At 44.5% G+C, this 13,561-nt stretch overlaps 2 protein-coding genes across 3 annotated transcripts; one reads left to right on the plus strand and one right to left on the minus strand.

Moving 5' to 3' along the window:
* Positions 1-528: 528 nt before the first annotated feature.
* Positions 529-3,570, plus strand: LOC135711225 (nuclear exosome regulator NRDE2). Its single transcript, XM_065234007.1, has 2 exons — positions 529-660; positions 724-3,570. The coding sequence occupies exons 1-2, from the start codon at positions 612-614 to the stop codon at positions 3,543-3,545; spliced, it is 2,871 nt and encodes a 956-aa protein (XP_065090079.1). The 5' UTR covers positions 529-611; the 3' UTR covers positions 3,546-3,570.
* Positions 3,571-8,000: 4,430 nt separating this feature from the next.
* On the minus strand, positions 8,001-10,000 carry LOC135711226 (uncharacterized). Of its 2 annotated transcripts, XM_065234010.1 has the most exons (4): positions 9,984-10,000; positions 9,799-9,924; positions 9,044-9,740; positions 8,001-8,986 (listed from the first exon to the last, which is right to left on the minus strand). In XM_065234010.1, the coding sequence occupies exons 2-4, from the start codon at positions 9,896-9,898 to the stop codon at positions 8,137-8,139; spliced, it is 1,647 nt and encodes a 548-aa protein (XP_065090082.1). In that variant the 5' UTR covers positions 9,899-9,924; positions 9,984-10,000; the 3' UTR covers positions 8,001-8,136. The 2 variants fall into 2 exon arrangements, with proteins under 2 accessions (XP_065090082.1, XP_065090081.1); XM_065234009.1 differs by lacking the exon at positions 9,984-10,000 and having other exon boundaries at positions 9,799-9,941.
* Positions 10,001-13,561: the final 3,561 nt, after the last annotated feature.

Raw genomic sequence — 13,561 nt, forward strand, 5'->3', positions numbered from 1 at the left:
ACACTGAAAAATTGCAATAGCAGGTTAGTCGCCAAAGTTTTCGAGCCGCTCCGTCTGTCACTTCGTTTGTGCTTTATACGGTAGAGCCATAGAGGTAACTCTAAGACTAGAAGGTCCCGCAGAAACGTGCTCAACTTTTTGGCACAGCTCTGGTACTCTCATCGGTCCCAAGCTAATCGATTCACCCCTCGAAACATAGGAAAAACCAATAACCCCTCATTTTATCTGTCAAACTTTCATAGCGAATCAAAACAAACATTGCGTAGTACTAGAATTTCGACTAGAATAGGGTACGTTAATCGTTTGCTTGGGACCAATAGGCTACTAAAGTGGTGAGCGAATTTAAAATCGTTAGTTTCGTATTGATTGTTGGTAGAGCAGAGCCCTGTACCGCAAAGGTTATCCAAGAAAATATTTTTTCCTCGGCAACATTTTTCTCAGTGCTGTCCATGTGTGGATCATGTTTTACAACTGTCACTGGTAGCACAAACGGCTTTTGTATACAAAAACAGCTGATAGCAAATTGAACCGAAAACCCCGAAATCGCTTTCTTTACGTTTTTCACGGGCCTTTCTATTTTCCGGTTTTGGAAGAAGCGAATATATTCCATAATGTCCCTATTTCCTGCCTACACCACAACCGCCATCAGCGACTCACAAGGTATGTACTGTGCATCATTGGTGCTCACGAATTCCAGATCCAAATTGTCACAAATAATTCCAGGTCAAGTTCCAGCCCAAACAAGCGATCTTGCATGGCTAACCAATCAGAGTTTTATCGCATTCCCAAGCACGGTGCAAGAGGATGATAGTGCCTCGGAGGAAGAAGAGCACAAACCGAGTAACAGCGTTCACCGGCATCGGGATCGGAAGCGAAAAAGGAAAAAGAAACACCACAAAAAAGAGAAGAAACACCGGAAGCAAGGCGGTAGTGACAGTAATGGGAGTACTAGCCATTCCGAACGTTCCGATGACGATAGGAAGAAGGTGAAAAAGGTTGAGCAACAACCGGTCAGGGTTTCCGAGTTGGATTTCTACACGGACGTGGATGCTTTGAGGATCTATCTGACCGTGGAGACGTTGCATCGTCCGGCTTGTCCCAAGTATAAACTGGGACCGTACCGGTTCGATCGCTTAGGTTGGAGGAAGAGAGGTGTGAAGGTTCAGCGGTATTTTAGGTATTTTAAGAAGTTCAGAGAGAACGCCAGTGGGGGTGGATCGGAGGGAAACGTGTTGGATAAGGAGATGGAGCTGGAGAAGGCCGCTCGAGGGGATTCCTCGGTGGAGAAATGGATTGAATACTACAGGTTTAAGCAGGACAATCCGATTCATGCCGACAGTTATCAGAATCACAAGGCGGAGCTGGCGGTCGTTGAACGGGCCATGCAACGTCATCCGGACGACGATCAGCTCATGGAATTGTATATGGACGGCATTGTGAAGGTTTATCCAACGGATGAAGTGCTGGAATTGATCCAGAAACAGATACGAATGGACAATACGAACGTTCTGCTATGGGATGCATTGATCAGCAATAAGCAGTCCTCGATGGCTCAGTGCATAGCTCCAAACGTGCTGAAATTGTACGAGAAAAGCATCCGGTCGCTATTTTTGGCCAAGCGCAGCGATGAAGTGATGTTGAAATTCTTCAAGAAATGTGCGATTTTCTGCAGACAAAGTGGATTGTGGGAGCAGTTCTTCGGGCTGGTTCAGCTCACCATTAGTTTGAATGTTAGTGGTAATTTTGGGAGCGGAAGACACCTGTTTGTGTCCCCGGAACATAACAACCAGTTGATTGAATACGAAGAATTGATCCTGAAGTCGGGTCTTCCGATGAACGAAATTTGGTTGAGGATCGAGAAACTGCGAAGTGCTTTTCACTTTCTGCCCTTTCAAGGGTCTCACATGTGCGGCGACCCACAGAGAATGGTTCTTCAGGAGGATATCATTGGATTCGTCTATCCGCTGATTAACAAAGAATATGCCTTCGATCTCGTAATTTTGATCCTTAAAATGATGAAGTACCCATTCGAAAGCTGTGCTTTCGAGAGATGTTCATTTTTCGAACCGGAACCGTATGAGTCGGATCATTCCGAGCAGCTGTTGCCGTTGTTTTTGGACTTGAACAGGAATAAGAAAGTCGATTCCATTGTGCTGAATATGATCAAAGAGCTGAACACCCCTCCGTCGTTCATCAACACGAATCTAGCGTTCGAATCGTATTTGGATCTGATGCGAGCATTTCTGATCTCTGCTGCGGAGCACTTCTCCGACGAGAAGAATGTCATCTTGCTGCTTCTGTACCTTAAGCTAGAACGAATTCTTCTGGTGTTCGACAAGCACTCTGGTCCACTCACCGATGAACGTAAGAAAGCCACACGCTCTCGCGTCAAAAATCTTCTCAAAAAAAGCAAGTATCAAAACAACCTCAATTTCTACATCGAATACGGATTGATCGAGTACGAAATGGAAGAACTTGGCCCCAGTTGCGTGAAGATCTTCAAAACCTCTGTACAGGTATTTTGTGCTCAAGATGATCAACTAGATGACAATGATCTCTTCACACTGGTCCTGAAGCTCACCGAAGTCCTGCTGAAGGAAGGCCAAAAGACTCAAGCGATTTATATTATGACCAAGCTAGCACTGAACCCCAAAACCATCAGCTTCGACTCGGCAGAAACTGTTACGGATCCTACCAAGCTGTTAGCCTTGCAAAAATTCAACGAACGGGCCAACCAGTGTCTGACAAAGGATAGTCAAGTCGACGAGTTCATGTCCTTGGAACAGTATTTTATCACAAACCCGCTGATCAACGGCCTCAGAGCCTACCTCTACTACATGGCCTTGATCAAGTCCAAAGCGGAAACTACCAAGAAGATTGATGGTTTCCTATTCCACTTCAACGATCGGGACAACCCCAGACATCGATTCGTTCGGGAACAACTGTTCGAGATCTATCTGAAAATCCTGGAATTCCGGTTGGAAGAGTTTAGCAACGATTGCTTCCTGCAGGTCATCGATCGAGTGCTGCACGAGTACCCGGAGAATCTCACCGCCATTCGTATGTGCACCTATTCGGAATCGCTGTCCTGGTTCCAGATTCGGACGATCCTCGGAAAGCACCTGACCACCAAGTCGGTTCTCCTGTTGGTGACCGCCGCCCGGATTCGTAATCTTTACTCCATCCAAAAACAGACAGCGGAAGAGGAAACTTACGACGACCAGGTCTACAAAAGGCGGATTTTGAATCTGCTCAAGCATTCGGTGCGGAGAGAATCAACGCTTCGGCAGAACGCTCTACTCTGGCGGCTGTACCTGAGAGAGTTGTTCGATCAACCTGGCGGAGATTCGGGAGGGAATGCCCTGGAGCAGTGCAAGCGGACGCTCTACATGGCCCTGGAGGCGTGTCCCTGGAACAAGGTGCTGTATCTGGATGGGGCATTCTTTGCGCCGCAGGAACTGTCGCAGCTGTTGGATTTGCTGTTGGAGAAGCAACTGCGGATACACGCCATCCCGGAGGAGTTGGAGATACTGAGGAATGAGTGAGGATGTTGATGGATGGATGTGAGATTTGTAAATATACGTAAGGTTTTGAATTTTTAGCTTGTTTTTTTCTATGTGACAAGTCTCAATCTTAGTTTTGCTCTTTCTTTACTGTGGATGAGTTATAATTCACAAGCAATATACAGTGCCGACATTTCAAAGGGGCGTAATTGCATTTGTAAACAATGGCTTTAGTAGTCGATTTCTCGCGAATGAAAGCTCACTCATGAAAATGAATGACACCAGCACGCAGAGGGATGTTTCCTGTACCAGCTAGTATTTGTAATTTAGAGGGGTGGGCTTTTATTTGCGAGAAATCGACGACTAAAGCCATTGTTTACAAAAGCAATTACGCCCATTTGAAATGTTGGCACTGATATGTGGGTACATTACGGTACAGGTTATCTAAAATATCACATTGAAAGCTTATCTCATTAGCTTATCAGCCTTGGGCTGATTCCTCTCATCAACCTTGGACTGTTTCGTCTCTGGGAATCCCAGATGGGGAATCCCGTATTTGAGGGGGGGTGGTAATTCCAGAGGGAGATTACCCTAACAACATAGTTTGGATCCCAGAGGGGAATTCCGAAAAAGGGCGTGGGGCCCCAGAAACAGAGTTTTTAATTTGGTGGCCCTGGAAGGGAACCTCCGAGGGGTGGGGCTCTGAAAGGGGTCCCTTAGTTGCTTAGTGGCTGTCTTAATACTGTCATTTTGTTGGAGAATTCCGTTTTCGTTGCGTTGGTCTGTATAGATGCTGATGTGGGTGGTTAGTTGTGAGATTCTGGTTCCGAGTGTGATCTGGTATGGTGGTGGTGCTGATGATGGTGAGTTAGGTGATCAGATTAGATCGAACAGCTCAGCTTCCCGCAGGAAAGCTAAAAGGGCTGTAATTCTGGTAGGATCGTTACCGAGGGCATCGCTGATGCTTCCCGGGATGCCGTAGCGGGTTCTTGGTGCTTCGTATTTCGGACAGTGGCAGATAATGTGATCCATCGTTTGCGGAATTCGGCATAGATCACAGATCCTATGGAAAGGTCCGTCTCCCTTGTAGTTGTGGGAGATGTTTGTATGATGTGTTCGAAGTCGGGATACTATGACCTGCTCTCGATGTATGTGGTGGGTCCGCCCACCTGGAGATGTCTCTTTTAATTTTTCTGATGGCAGGGGTTTCACTGGCCGCCCAATTGTGAGCCCAACCTTCGTTGGTGATTTTTGATACCCATTTTTCGAGGTCCGGACCAGGTACAATTCGCGTGTACTTGGCCATACAACGACCTGAGTTGGCTAGTTGGTCCGCTTTTACGTTACCATGGACCCCGCAGTGTTCAGCTATCAACACAAAGACTGTGTTGTTTGGCTTGTGTTCCTGTATAGCCTGGATCCAAGGGTGTTTGCTCGTATCGGATTCCAGTGCGGCTACCACACTAGTGGAGTCGGTGAAGATGGCTATTGGTCGGTCGTCGGCAATGGTGGTTGCAATGAAGGCGGCAATGGCTTCCGCAGAGAAAATGGAGCACTGATCCGGGAGTCTATGGCATTCCGCGAGGTTTGGACCGAAAATCCCGATTCCTACCTTTCCCTGGGCTACCGAGCCATCCGAGTACCGAATGGTGTATCCTCCGTATTTCTGGTTCTGGAGTTCGAGTACCGCTTGTGCCACCGCTGAAGGATTGGCACCAGCTCTGAATTGGTGTTTGCTGGTGTGGTCGGTCAGAATCTTCGGCTTGTTCCAACCCCTCGCTCCGACCCAGTAAACCTTGGATATTGGGGGAAGAGTCGGTTTGGATGCTTCCCTGAGTGAATTGTTCGCCTCCGTGAGGAGTTTTGGAGATGAAGCGATCAAAGGGGAGCAGTCCTCCTTCGATGCAAGCAGCTATTCCGGGGGTACCTGGCCAAAAGACCCGAACAGATTCGGAGAGATTGTTGATAGACCGGCGCTAACTTTTCGATCAATCGGGGCTTGGCATGGAACGAAGCTTCGATTCCGTAGGTTAGGCGTGAGTTGATGATGGTTTTCGCCACGTTCAGTCGGGATCTTCGGTTGGCATTTGGATGTCGTCCCGCTAGAGTTTTGAGCAGGTTCATACGCTGTTTGCATCCGTTTTTGACATCGTTGAAGATGGTTGAAGTTTGTGTCGAAGGTGAGATGTCGGTCAAAGCAGACCCCGAGGATTCCGATCGTTTTCCGAAACGGAATTAGGCCTTCTTTGATGCAGACTTTGGTGCTGAGGACTTGGTATTTTATCGGAAGCTCTTAGTAGCGGATAGCTGGAAGCCGGCCGACGAGGTCCATGCCGATACGTAGGTGATGGCCTGAATAAGCTTTCTTCGCAGTGCCTTCACCGTTTTCTTGACAGCCTTTAGGACGATGTAGACGAAGATGAAGATTCCAACTGGTAATCGCGTGAAGACATCGTTCATCCGAATGAGGAAAAGAGTAACGGCGATCACGGAACCCTGTTTCCTCCTCGAATGGTTTTGGATCGGCAGTTTCCAAGCGTGACTTGGAAGGTACGTTTGCACAAAAAGTTCTGGATGAATTTTAGGATGTGTCCCTTGAGTCCCCATTTCTTCAGCTGGTCAAGCACTCCCGGCATTCATGCCCGGTTGTATGCTTTGGATAGGTCGAGAGTGACCAGTTCTGCGTGAAGGTTTTTGGAAAATGTATTCTGAAGGGCCTCGCTTAGGGATCCGAAGTAGGTGCTAGTCCCGTGCCCCGGTCTAAATGCGTGTTGGCGGTGGTCTAGAAGATTACGTTCTTCCAGGAATCTGAGTAGTCTCCTATTCACCATCCTCTCCATTATCTTCGATGCGCAGCATGTTAGGGAAATCGGCCGGTACTTGTCGACTTCGTGTCCCACAGAGTTTGGTTTGGGGATCGGGATGGTAAGACTGTGCCTCCATTGTTCCGGGAAGGAATCTTGTGTCCATTCTTGATTAAGGAGTTCCAGGAATTTGGCCTGTTCTCCCATGGGAAGATTTCGAATGAGAGGGTAGCTCACCTCGTCCGGTCCGGCTGAACCTCCTCTGGCCTTCGACAAGGCGAGTGAAAACTCCTCCAAACCAAATGGTCGGTTGATCTCCGAATTCTCTGCATCTTCGGGGATTTCAATGTCCCCGATCGAGTTAATGGTCGGGTGGTTAGGTCGACAAAACTCATCGTCGTAACTGTCGATCGATGAAAGCGAAGCAAAGTAGTTCCCGATGGTGTCGACGATTTCAACCGGATCATGGATAGCCACACCTTCATGTACAATGGTGATACCTTGAGCTTTCCTCTTTCCACTGATTGCATTGCATCTTGCGGTTCTCATCATATTGCTTTCGTTCTTCGTCCTGTTCTTGCCTATCTAGCTGCTTCCGAGCCTGCCGCTTGAGGCAGGAATTCATCCGGTGCCCCTTCAGCTTTGTTCCCTTGATAGAATATCCATATATACACCACGTACACCAGTGTACATTAGGGTGCTTCATTCTGAAAAAAGTGATGAATTTCTGATGGGCCACCCTCCAGTTCGATTCATAGCCCCAAAATATGAACCTGTGCAAAAATTGGTAAAGATTGATGAAGGTTTAGAGGTCGCGCCAATGATTTGAAATTTGTATGGGAATTACTATGGAAGAATTTAAAAAATCGCTTATATCGCTATAACTTTGCTTCTACTTGTCCAAATGTCGAAAAAATTTAGTATGTTATTGCTATGGCAATAAACAAAAAGCCTACAGTTGCTACGCTCAGTTTTGCAGCGTATCAAGAATTATAAAAATGTGAAAAAATGGCAAAATAGGGTAAATTGACAGATGAATATGTACAAGGCAACAACGCCAATTTCATCGCAACAACAACAGGCTTGTTGATCATTGTCATGACAACCACATATTTTTTTTTTTCAACGTTTGGACAACTACAACCAAAGTTAGAGCAATGTAAACGAAAATCAATAATTTCCCATACTAATTCACCAAAATCTCCATACAAAATCCAAATCATTGGCGCGACCTCTAAACCTTCATCAATCTTTACCATTTTTTGCACAGGTTCATATTTTGGGGCTATGAATCGAACTGGAGGGTGGCCTATCAAAAATTCATCACTTTTTTCAAAATGAAACACCCTAGTACATGTTGAAGCCAGGGCTGACAAATGTCATTTTCAATGAAAGATCTCACGCGATATTTACAGACATTCGCCATTTCACCCCATGGGGAGTTTTGCACTTCCATCCATTATCAAATTGTTTCCAAGGGTTTCGACAAGCGATCGAGTTACATGCAAAGAACAAACGCGTTCCGAGCAATCACGATCGACACCGAAAGATACAACTGCAGCTGCTTCTACAGCTGAAAGCTAATTGTTCTATTAAGTTGCGAAGCGGCGGATGGCCGAGGCTTGGAGGTTCCGTCAAATCACGACATCTAAATACCACAACTTTAATACAAAAATGCTTCTCTTTTATTTCAGTCAGGATTTCCTTTTTCCTTAAACAAGTTTAAAACTTAAATCCAACACTTCCCATCATCTATGAACCTGATTCACATGAGTATTACGCCTATCAGCCTAAAAGTTACAAAAATGGCAAACATTTCTTCCCTGGAGTCAGTTCTGTGTTGGTGTAAATTCCGGATTCCAGAAGTCCGGTGGCGTCTCGTGCAACTGTGCCAATCGACACTCCCGACAGCTCCTGGGCAGCTTTCTGCAAGCGACATCCGGCGGCAGGCCCCGGTTCAGCAGAAACTGGTACTGCTTGGTGCATTCCGTACAGCGACGCTCGTTCGGAATGGTCGACGGCATAGGTTTCTTCAGCACCGACAGGTCAGATTTAACCGGAAATAGACTTTCTTGTTTGTCGTCGCGCTTAACGGGACCCATCACGTTGAGGACGGAAAGGCGAGCGCTTTCCTCCTTGCGACGTTCCTCGCGAATCGCCTCCATGAAGAGATCTTTCTTGCTCGGTTGTGTCTCCTCAATCGTAATGACTTCCTCCTGCGAGATTGGCTTTACGAACATGATGCTACTCGTGTCGGATTCCTGGTCCGATTGAGTTTCCCCGACTAGCATCGGTGCCTTCGGCTTCTTCTGGGTTACTGATTCCACTTTCACCCGGGGCGGTGGCACAAATGGGCGGGCAAACGGTTTCGATCGAGTCAGATCCTTTTCCGCTTCGGAGAAATAGGTTTGATCGATGTCAAAGTCGTCGTCATTATCGGGAATTTCCTTGATCTTAGTCGTTACTGGTTCGGATTTCTTTTCGGTGGTTTTCGCCACATTATGGCTGGCAATTAACGAGGATTGCTCTTTCTTTTTGGCGCTCTTGAGAAAACGAGTAGCACTCAGAACCGTTGCCGACGTTGGACTCGGAACGACGAATTCATCGAAAAATGTTTCATCCTCATCCGTCATGGACTTATTCAAACTGTCCGGGAACTTCAGCTTGGTTTGTCTTAATCTGCAAGAAGATTCCTTTCAACTCTACCTTAAAATTATCAATTTCGATATAACCTACCTCGTCCGATTGAGCAACGAGTTGCCTTGCTTGGTGCTACTGGTGGGCGTTTTTCGCATACTGGAATCTATCCTTCTGGCACTGCCCGGAGTAGTTTTCTTCGCAGTCCATTTTCCCACCGGCGGTGCTACATTTTCCTGTTCCATAACGGCCTTCGGTTTTGGGGTTGCCAATTTCTGCCGTACAGGAAGCAACTCCGCTTGCTTGCTCGTCTCCGGGGACATTTTGAAGCTACTCGAAAAGCGACTCAACGAAAGAGCCCCCTTCTTTTTCTTCTTTTCCACTTCACCCGTCTTAGAGCCATCGTCTTGTCCAGAAAACAAGTCCGTTTTAAACCAACCCTCCCGTTTTGGGGGAGTCCTAGGAACATTCTCCTCCAAACAACTGGTTGGTCCTTTTGGCGAAAGCGGTTCCCGGGACGGACTTTGAGTGAGTGCAAAAAACGAGTCCTCCGAATCCGGTAGATTTATGTTCTGATCTAGAACCGAAGCCGACACTTCAGGATCGGATCGGTTCCGCAGTGCAGGCGAATCGTCCGTCCGGACGACCGTTGAAGGCGAATCGAACGAGTGTGCTTTTCGACGCTTGTGCGGTGGGGCCGGCGGAGTGGACGTGGGTTCTGGTTTGGATTGCGTTTTCAGTAACTTCAAGATATCGTCGTATCCGGTATTCACATCCGACACAAGGGGTTGCATACCTAAAAAGTCGGAAGCATCGTGAAATTTCATGGACAAACAAAACCAATAACAACTTACACAAAGCAGTTTCAATTATGTTGTTGAACAGCCGCAGAAACTTTTGGTGAACCTTGCGATGCTCTTCGTATTTTTCTATCAAAATATCGTGGTCGCACATTTTGAGGGTTTACTATTAGTCACATTCTGGAGTTTTTCAAAATTATTAAACAACTGAAAAATTTAAGCAAATTTAAGATAATTACCTTTATGGCACTCGGAGAAATTGAAAACAAAATCAATTCACGGCGAATGATAACGACCCAAATTTGAGTTTAGTTCACTCATAATCGCCAAAAGTGCAGGAACTCAGCGATGAGTAAATTTGCCTCATGTTTTCCCAGGTTTTTCTTGGATTTTGCAGGGAAAAATTCCTGAATTTGAGAAAAGTAAATATTGGATTCACTCAGTCTATTGGTACTACTCCGAGACTGAATAAAATTTTCGTCAATTTCCTCATTTTCCGGCAGATTTTTTAGGTTTTCCACAGGAAACCATATAAGGCAAATTTTACTCATCGCTGAGTTCCTGCACGGCGAATGAGAACAACACAAATTTGAGTCTAGTCCACTCATAATCGCCAAAAGTGCAATCTTTACTTTTCTTAAATTCAGGAATTTTCCCCTGGAAAATCAGGGAAAAACCTGGGAAAACAAGAGGCAAATTTACTCATCGCTGAGTTCCTGAACTTTTGGCGATTATGAGTGAATTAAACTCAAATTTGGGTCGTTCTCATTCGCCGTGTATTGCATGCGCGCAGCGAATTTTGACAGTTCTGGCGGTCGGTTTGGTTGTGGATCAGATATTTTCCATGCACTGGACAAAATCTGAGCCTCAAATATATGTATTCCTGCCCATAAGAGCGCCGGTATTAGAACATTTTTATTTATGGTTTGAGAACTAAAATGGTAATGATTATAGTAGTTAGTAAGTGTTGCAATGACTGGTAACCTTGTAACCTATGAGAGCATTGATAAAGTGAAGCTTGTAAAGCGAATACTTTTGTATCTCTTCGTTAATATTCCAACATATTGGCGACTGAAGATGGGATTAAATTCAGAAAAATTTGCTTAAATGCTCAATTGCGTAGCTCTGCCTTCTAGGAAGCGGTCGTATCAACAATCAATACGAAACTAACGATTTTAAATTGGCTCACTATTTGACTAGCCTATTGGTCCAAAGCAAACGATTAACGCACCCCATTCTAGTCGAAATTCTAGTACTACACTATGTTTGTTTAGATTCGCTATGAAAGTTTGACAGATAAAATGAGGGGTTAGTGGATTTTCCTATGTTTCGAGGGGTGAATCGATTAGCTTGGGACCGAAGATAGTACCAGCCAAAAAGTTGAGCTCTTTTCTTCGGGACCTTCTAGTCTTAGAGTTACCTCTATGGTCGTATCTGCTTCACTACGCTGGTTCGGAAGTACAAAACATATTTTTCAACATCGAAGGACACAACGCTGCTTCCCCTGCGGGTTCTGATGCAAATAACCAAGTTATTGGTTTGCTTGATGCTCATTTTGCTCCGTTGAATAACATCCCAAATAGAAATTGTAATGTAGGAAACCTCGTAGGAAACATCAGTAGACATCTTCAATACATTAAATTTTAACATGTATTGCTGTACCCTTAATGTATTCAGACTTCAGTGTGACGTCCAAGTACATAAAAATACATAAGCCTCAAACGTTACATCAGAATCAAACGTCTTGACGATGTAAAATTTGACATCCGAATACTTCATCACGATGTAATTTGTTGCACGCATAGAACATCAGAATACATCCAATGACAACAGAACCTAATACCCCGGACAGACTATGGCTTGTATCATGTAATATAGGCTGTCTTGCAATGAGCACTCATACATAGGATTTCCAGTGAAAACTAGATGTATGAGTGCTCATTGCAAGACAGCCTATATTACATGATATAAGCCATAGTCTGTACGGGGTATAACCATAGAGGTAACTCTAAGACCACTGGGTCCTGAAGAAAATCATTATTATTTTTGGCTCACTCAGTACCAGAACAACGGTCCCAAGCAGTCCCAAGCTATTTCACTCACCCCTGCATGTTCTGCATGAATCCACACACCCCTGATGTTATCTGTCAAACTTTCATAGCGAATCAAAACAAACATAGTGTAGTAATAGAATTTCAACTAGAATAGGGTACGTTAATCGTTTGCTTGGGACCAATAGGCTACTAAAGTGGTGAGCCAATTTAAAATCGTTAGTTTCGTATTGATTGTTGGTATAACCAACAATCAATACGATTTTAAATTGGCTCACTACTTGACTAGCCTATTGGTCCCAAGTAAACGATTAACGTATCCCATTCTAGTCGAAATTCTAGTACTACGCAATGTTTGTTTTGATTCGCTATGAAAGTTTGACAGATAAAATGAGGGGTTATTGGTTTTTCCTATGTTTCGAGGGGTGAATCGATTAGCTTGGGACCGAAGAGAGTACCAGAGCTGAGCCAAAAAGTTGAGCACGTTAATTCGGGACCTTCCAGTCTTAGAGTTACCTCTATGGTATAACCAACAATCAATACGAAACTAACGATTTTAAATTGGCTCACCACTTTAGTAGCCTATTGGTCCCAAGCAAACGATTAACGTACCCTATTCTAGTTGAAATTCTATTACTACACTATGTTTGTTTTGATTCGCTATGAAAGTTTGACAGATAACATCAGGGGTGTGTGGATTCATGCAGAACATGCAGGGGTGAGTGAAATAGCTTGGGACTGCTTGGGACTGTTGTTCTGGTACTGAGTGAGCCAAAAATAATAATGATTTTCTTCGGGACCCAGTGGTCTTAGAGTTACCTCTATGGTACTACCAACTACGACACTTTTAAATTGTCCGTTAAATACTTGTTCGATGAACAACTTGCGAGAGTTATGTCTGTTTGTCTGTGGTATAACCATAGAGGTAACTCTAAGACCAGAAGGTCCCGAAGAAACGAGCTCAACTTTTTGACTCAGCTCTGGTACTATCTTCGGTCCCAAGCTAATCGATTCACCCCTCGAAACATAAGAAAATCCACTAACCCCTCATTTTATCTGTCAAACTTTCATAGCGAATCAAAACAAACATTGTGTAGTAGTAGAATTTCGATAAGAATGGGGTACGGTATTCGTTTGCTTGGGACCAATAGGCTAGTCAAGTAGTGAGCCAATTTAAAATCGTTAGTTTCGTATTGATGGTTGGTATAACGTTTACATATAAAAACATCCTTAAAACGTTTGGTACTAATGTCAATAGATTGAAATTTTTGACGTCAGACCGACATTAGAATGGCAAAATTTTGTTCCAAAATTTCTGATGTATACACCATGTTTCGTTGCTTAAATACAACTAAATCATAATGTTTTCTAATGTTTGACATCAGGCATACATTTGATTTCGACGCTGATCAAAATCAAACGTTGGGCTAATGTAAATTTCTATTCGGGATACCATATGAAAGATGTGTTTTTCGGAAAATGGAACAGTATCAAGAGCAAATTGTCATTACGTCGAATGTAACAAAGGTAAACAAAGTCGAGCTATCAGTGTCAATCGATGCTCCTGCTATTACACTATATACTGTCCGAATATAGGATCACATCCCATTTTTAAATTTATTTACCAGTCGAATTGCTTTTTGACGTAATCACCTTCCGATCAAAATAGTTTTCGATGTTACTTAAGTCATCCGATTTCTATGGAGATGCCGTTTGCCTTAAGTAACAGCACTGAGAAACCCGCGAAAAGTGTACTTTCGTCGTTT

Source organism: Ochlerotatus camptorhynchus, unplaced genomic scaffold (genome assembly GCF_037179485.1).
Source record: "Ochlerotatus camptorhynchus isolate MF236.1 unplaced genomic scaffold, CSIRO-AGI_Acam_v1.1 ptg000428l, whole genome shotgun sequence".
NCBI lineage: Eukaryota > Metazoa > Arthropoda > Insecta > Diptera > Culicidae > Ochlerotatus > Ochlerotatus camptorhynchus.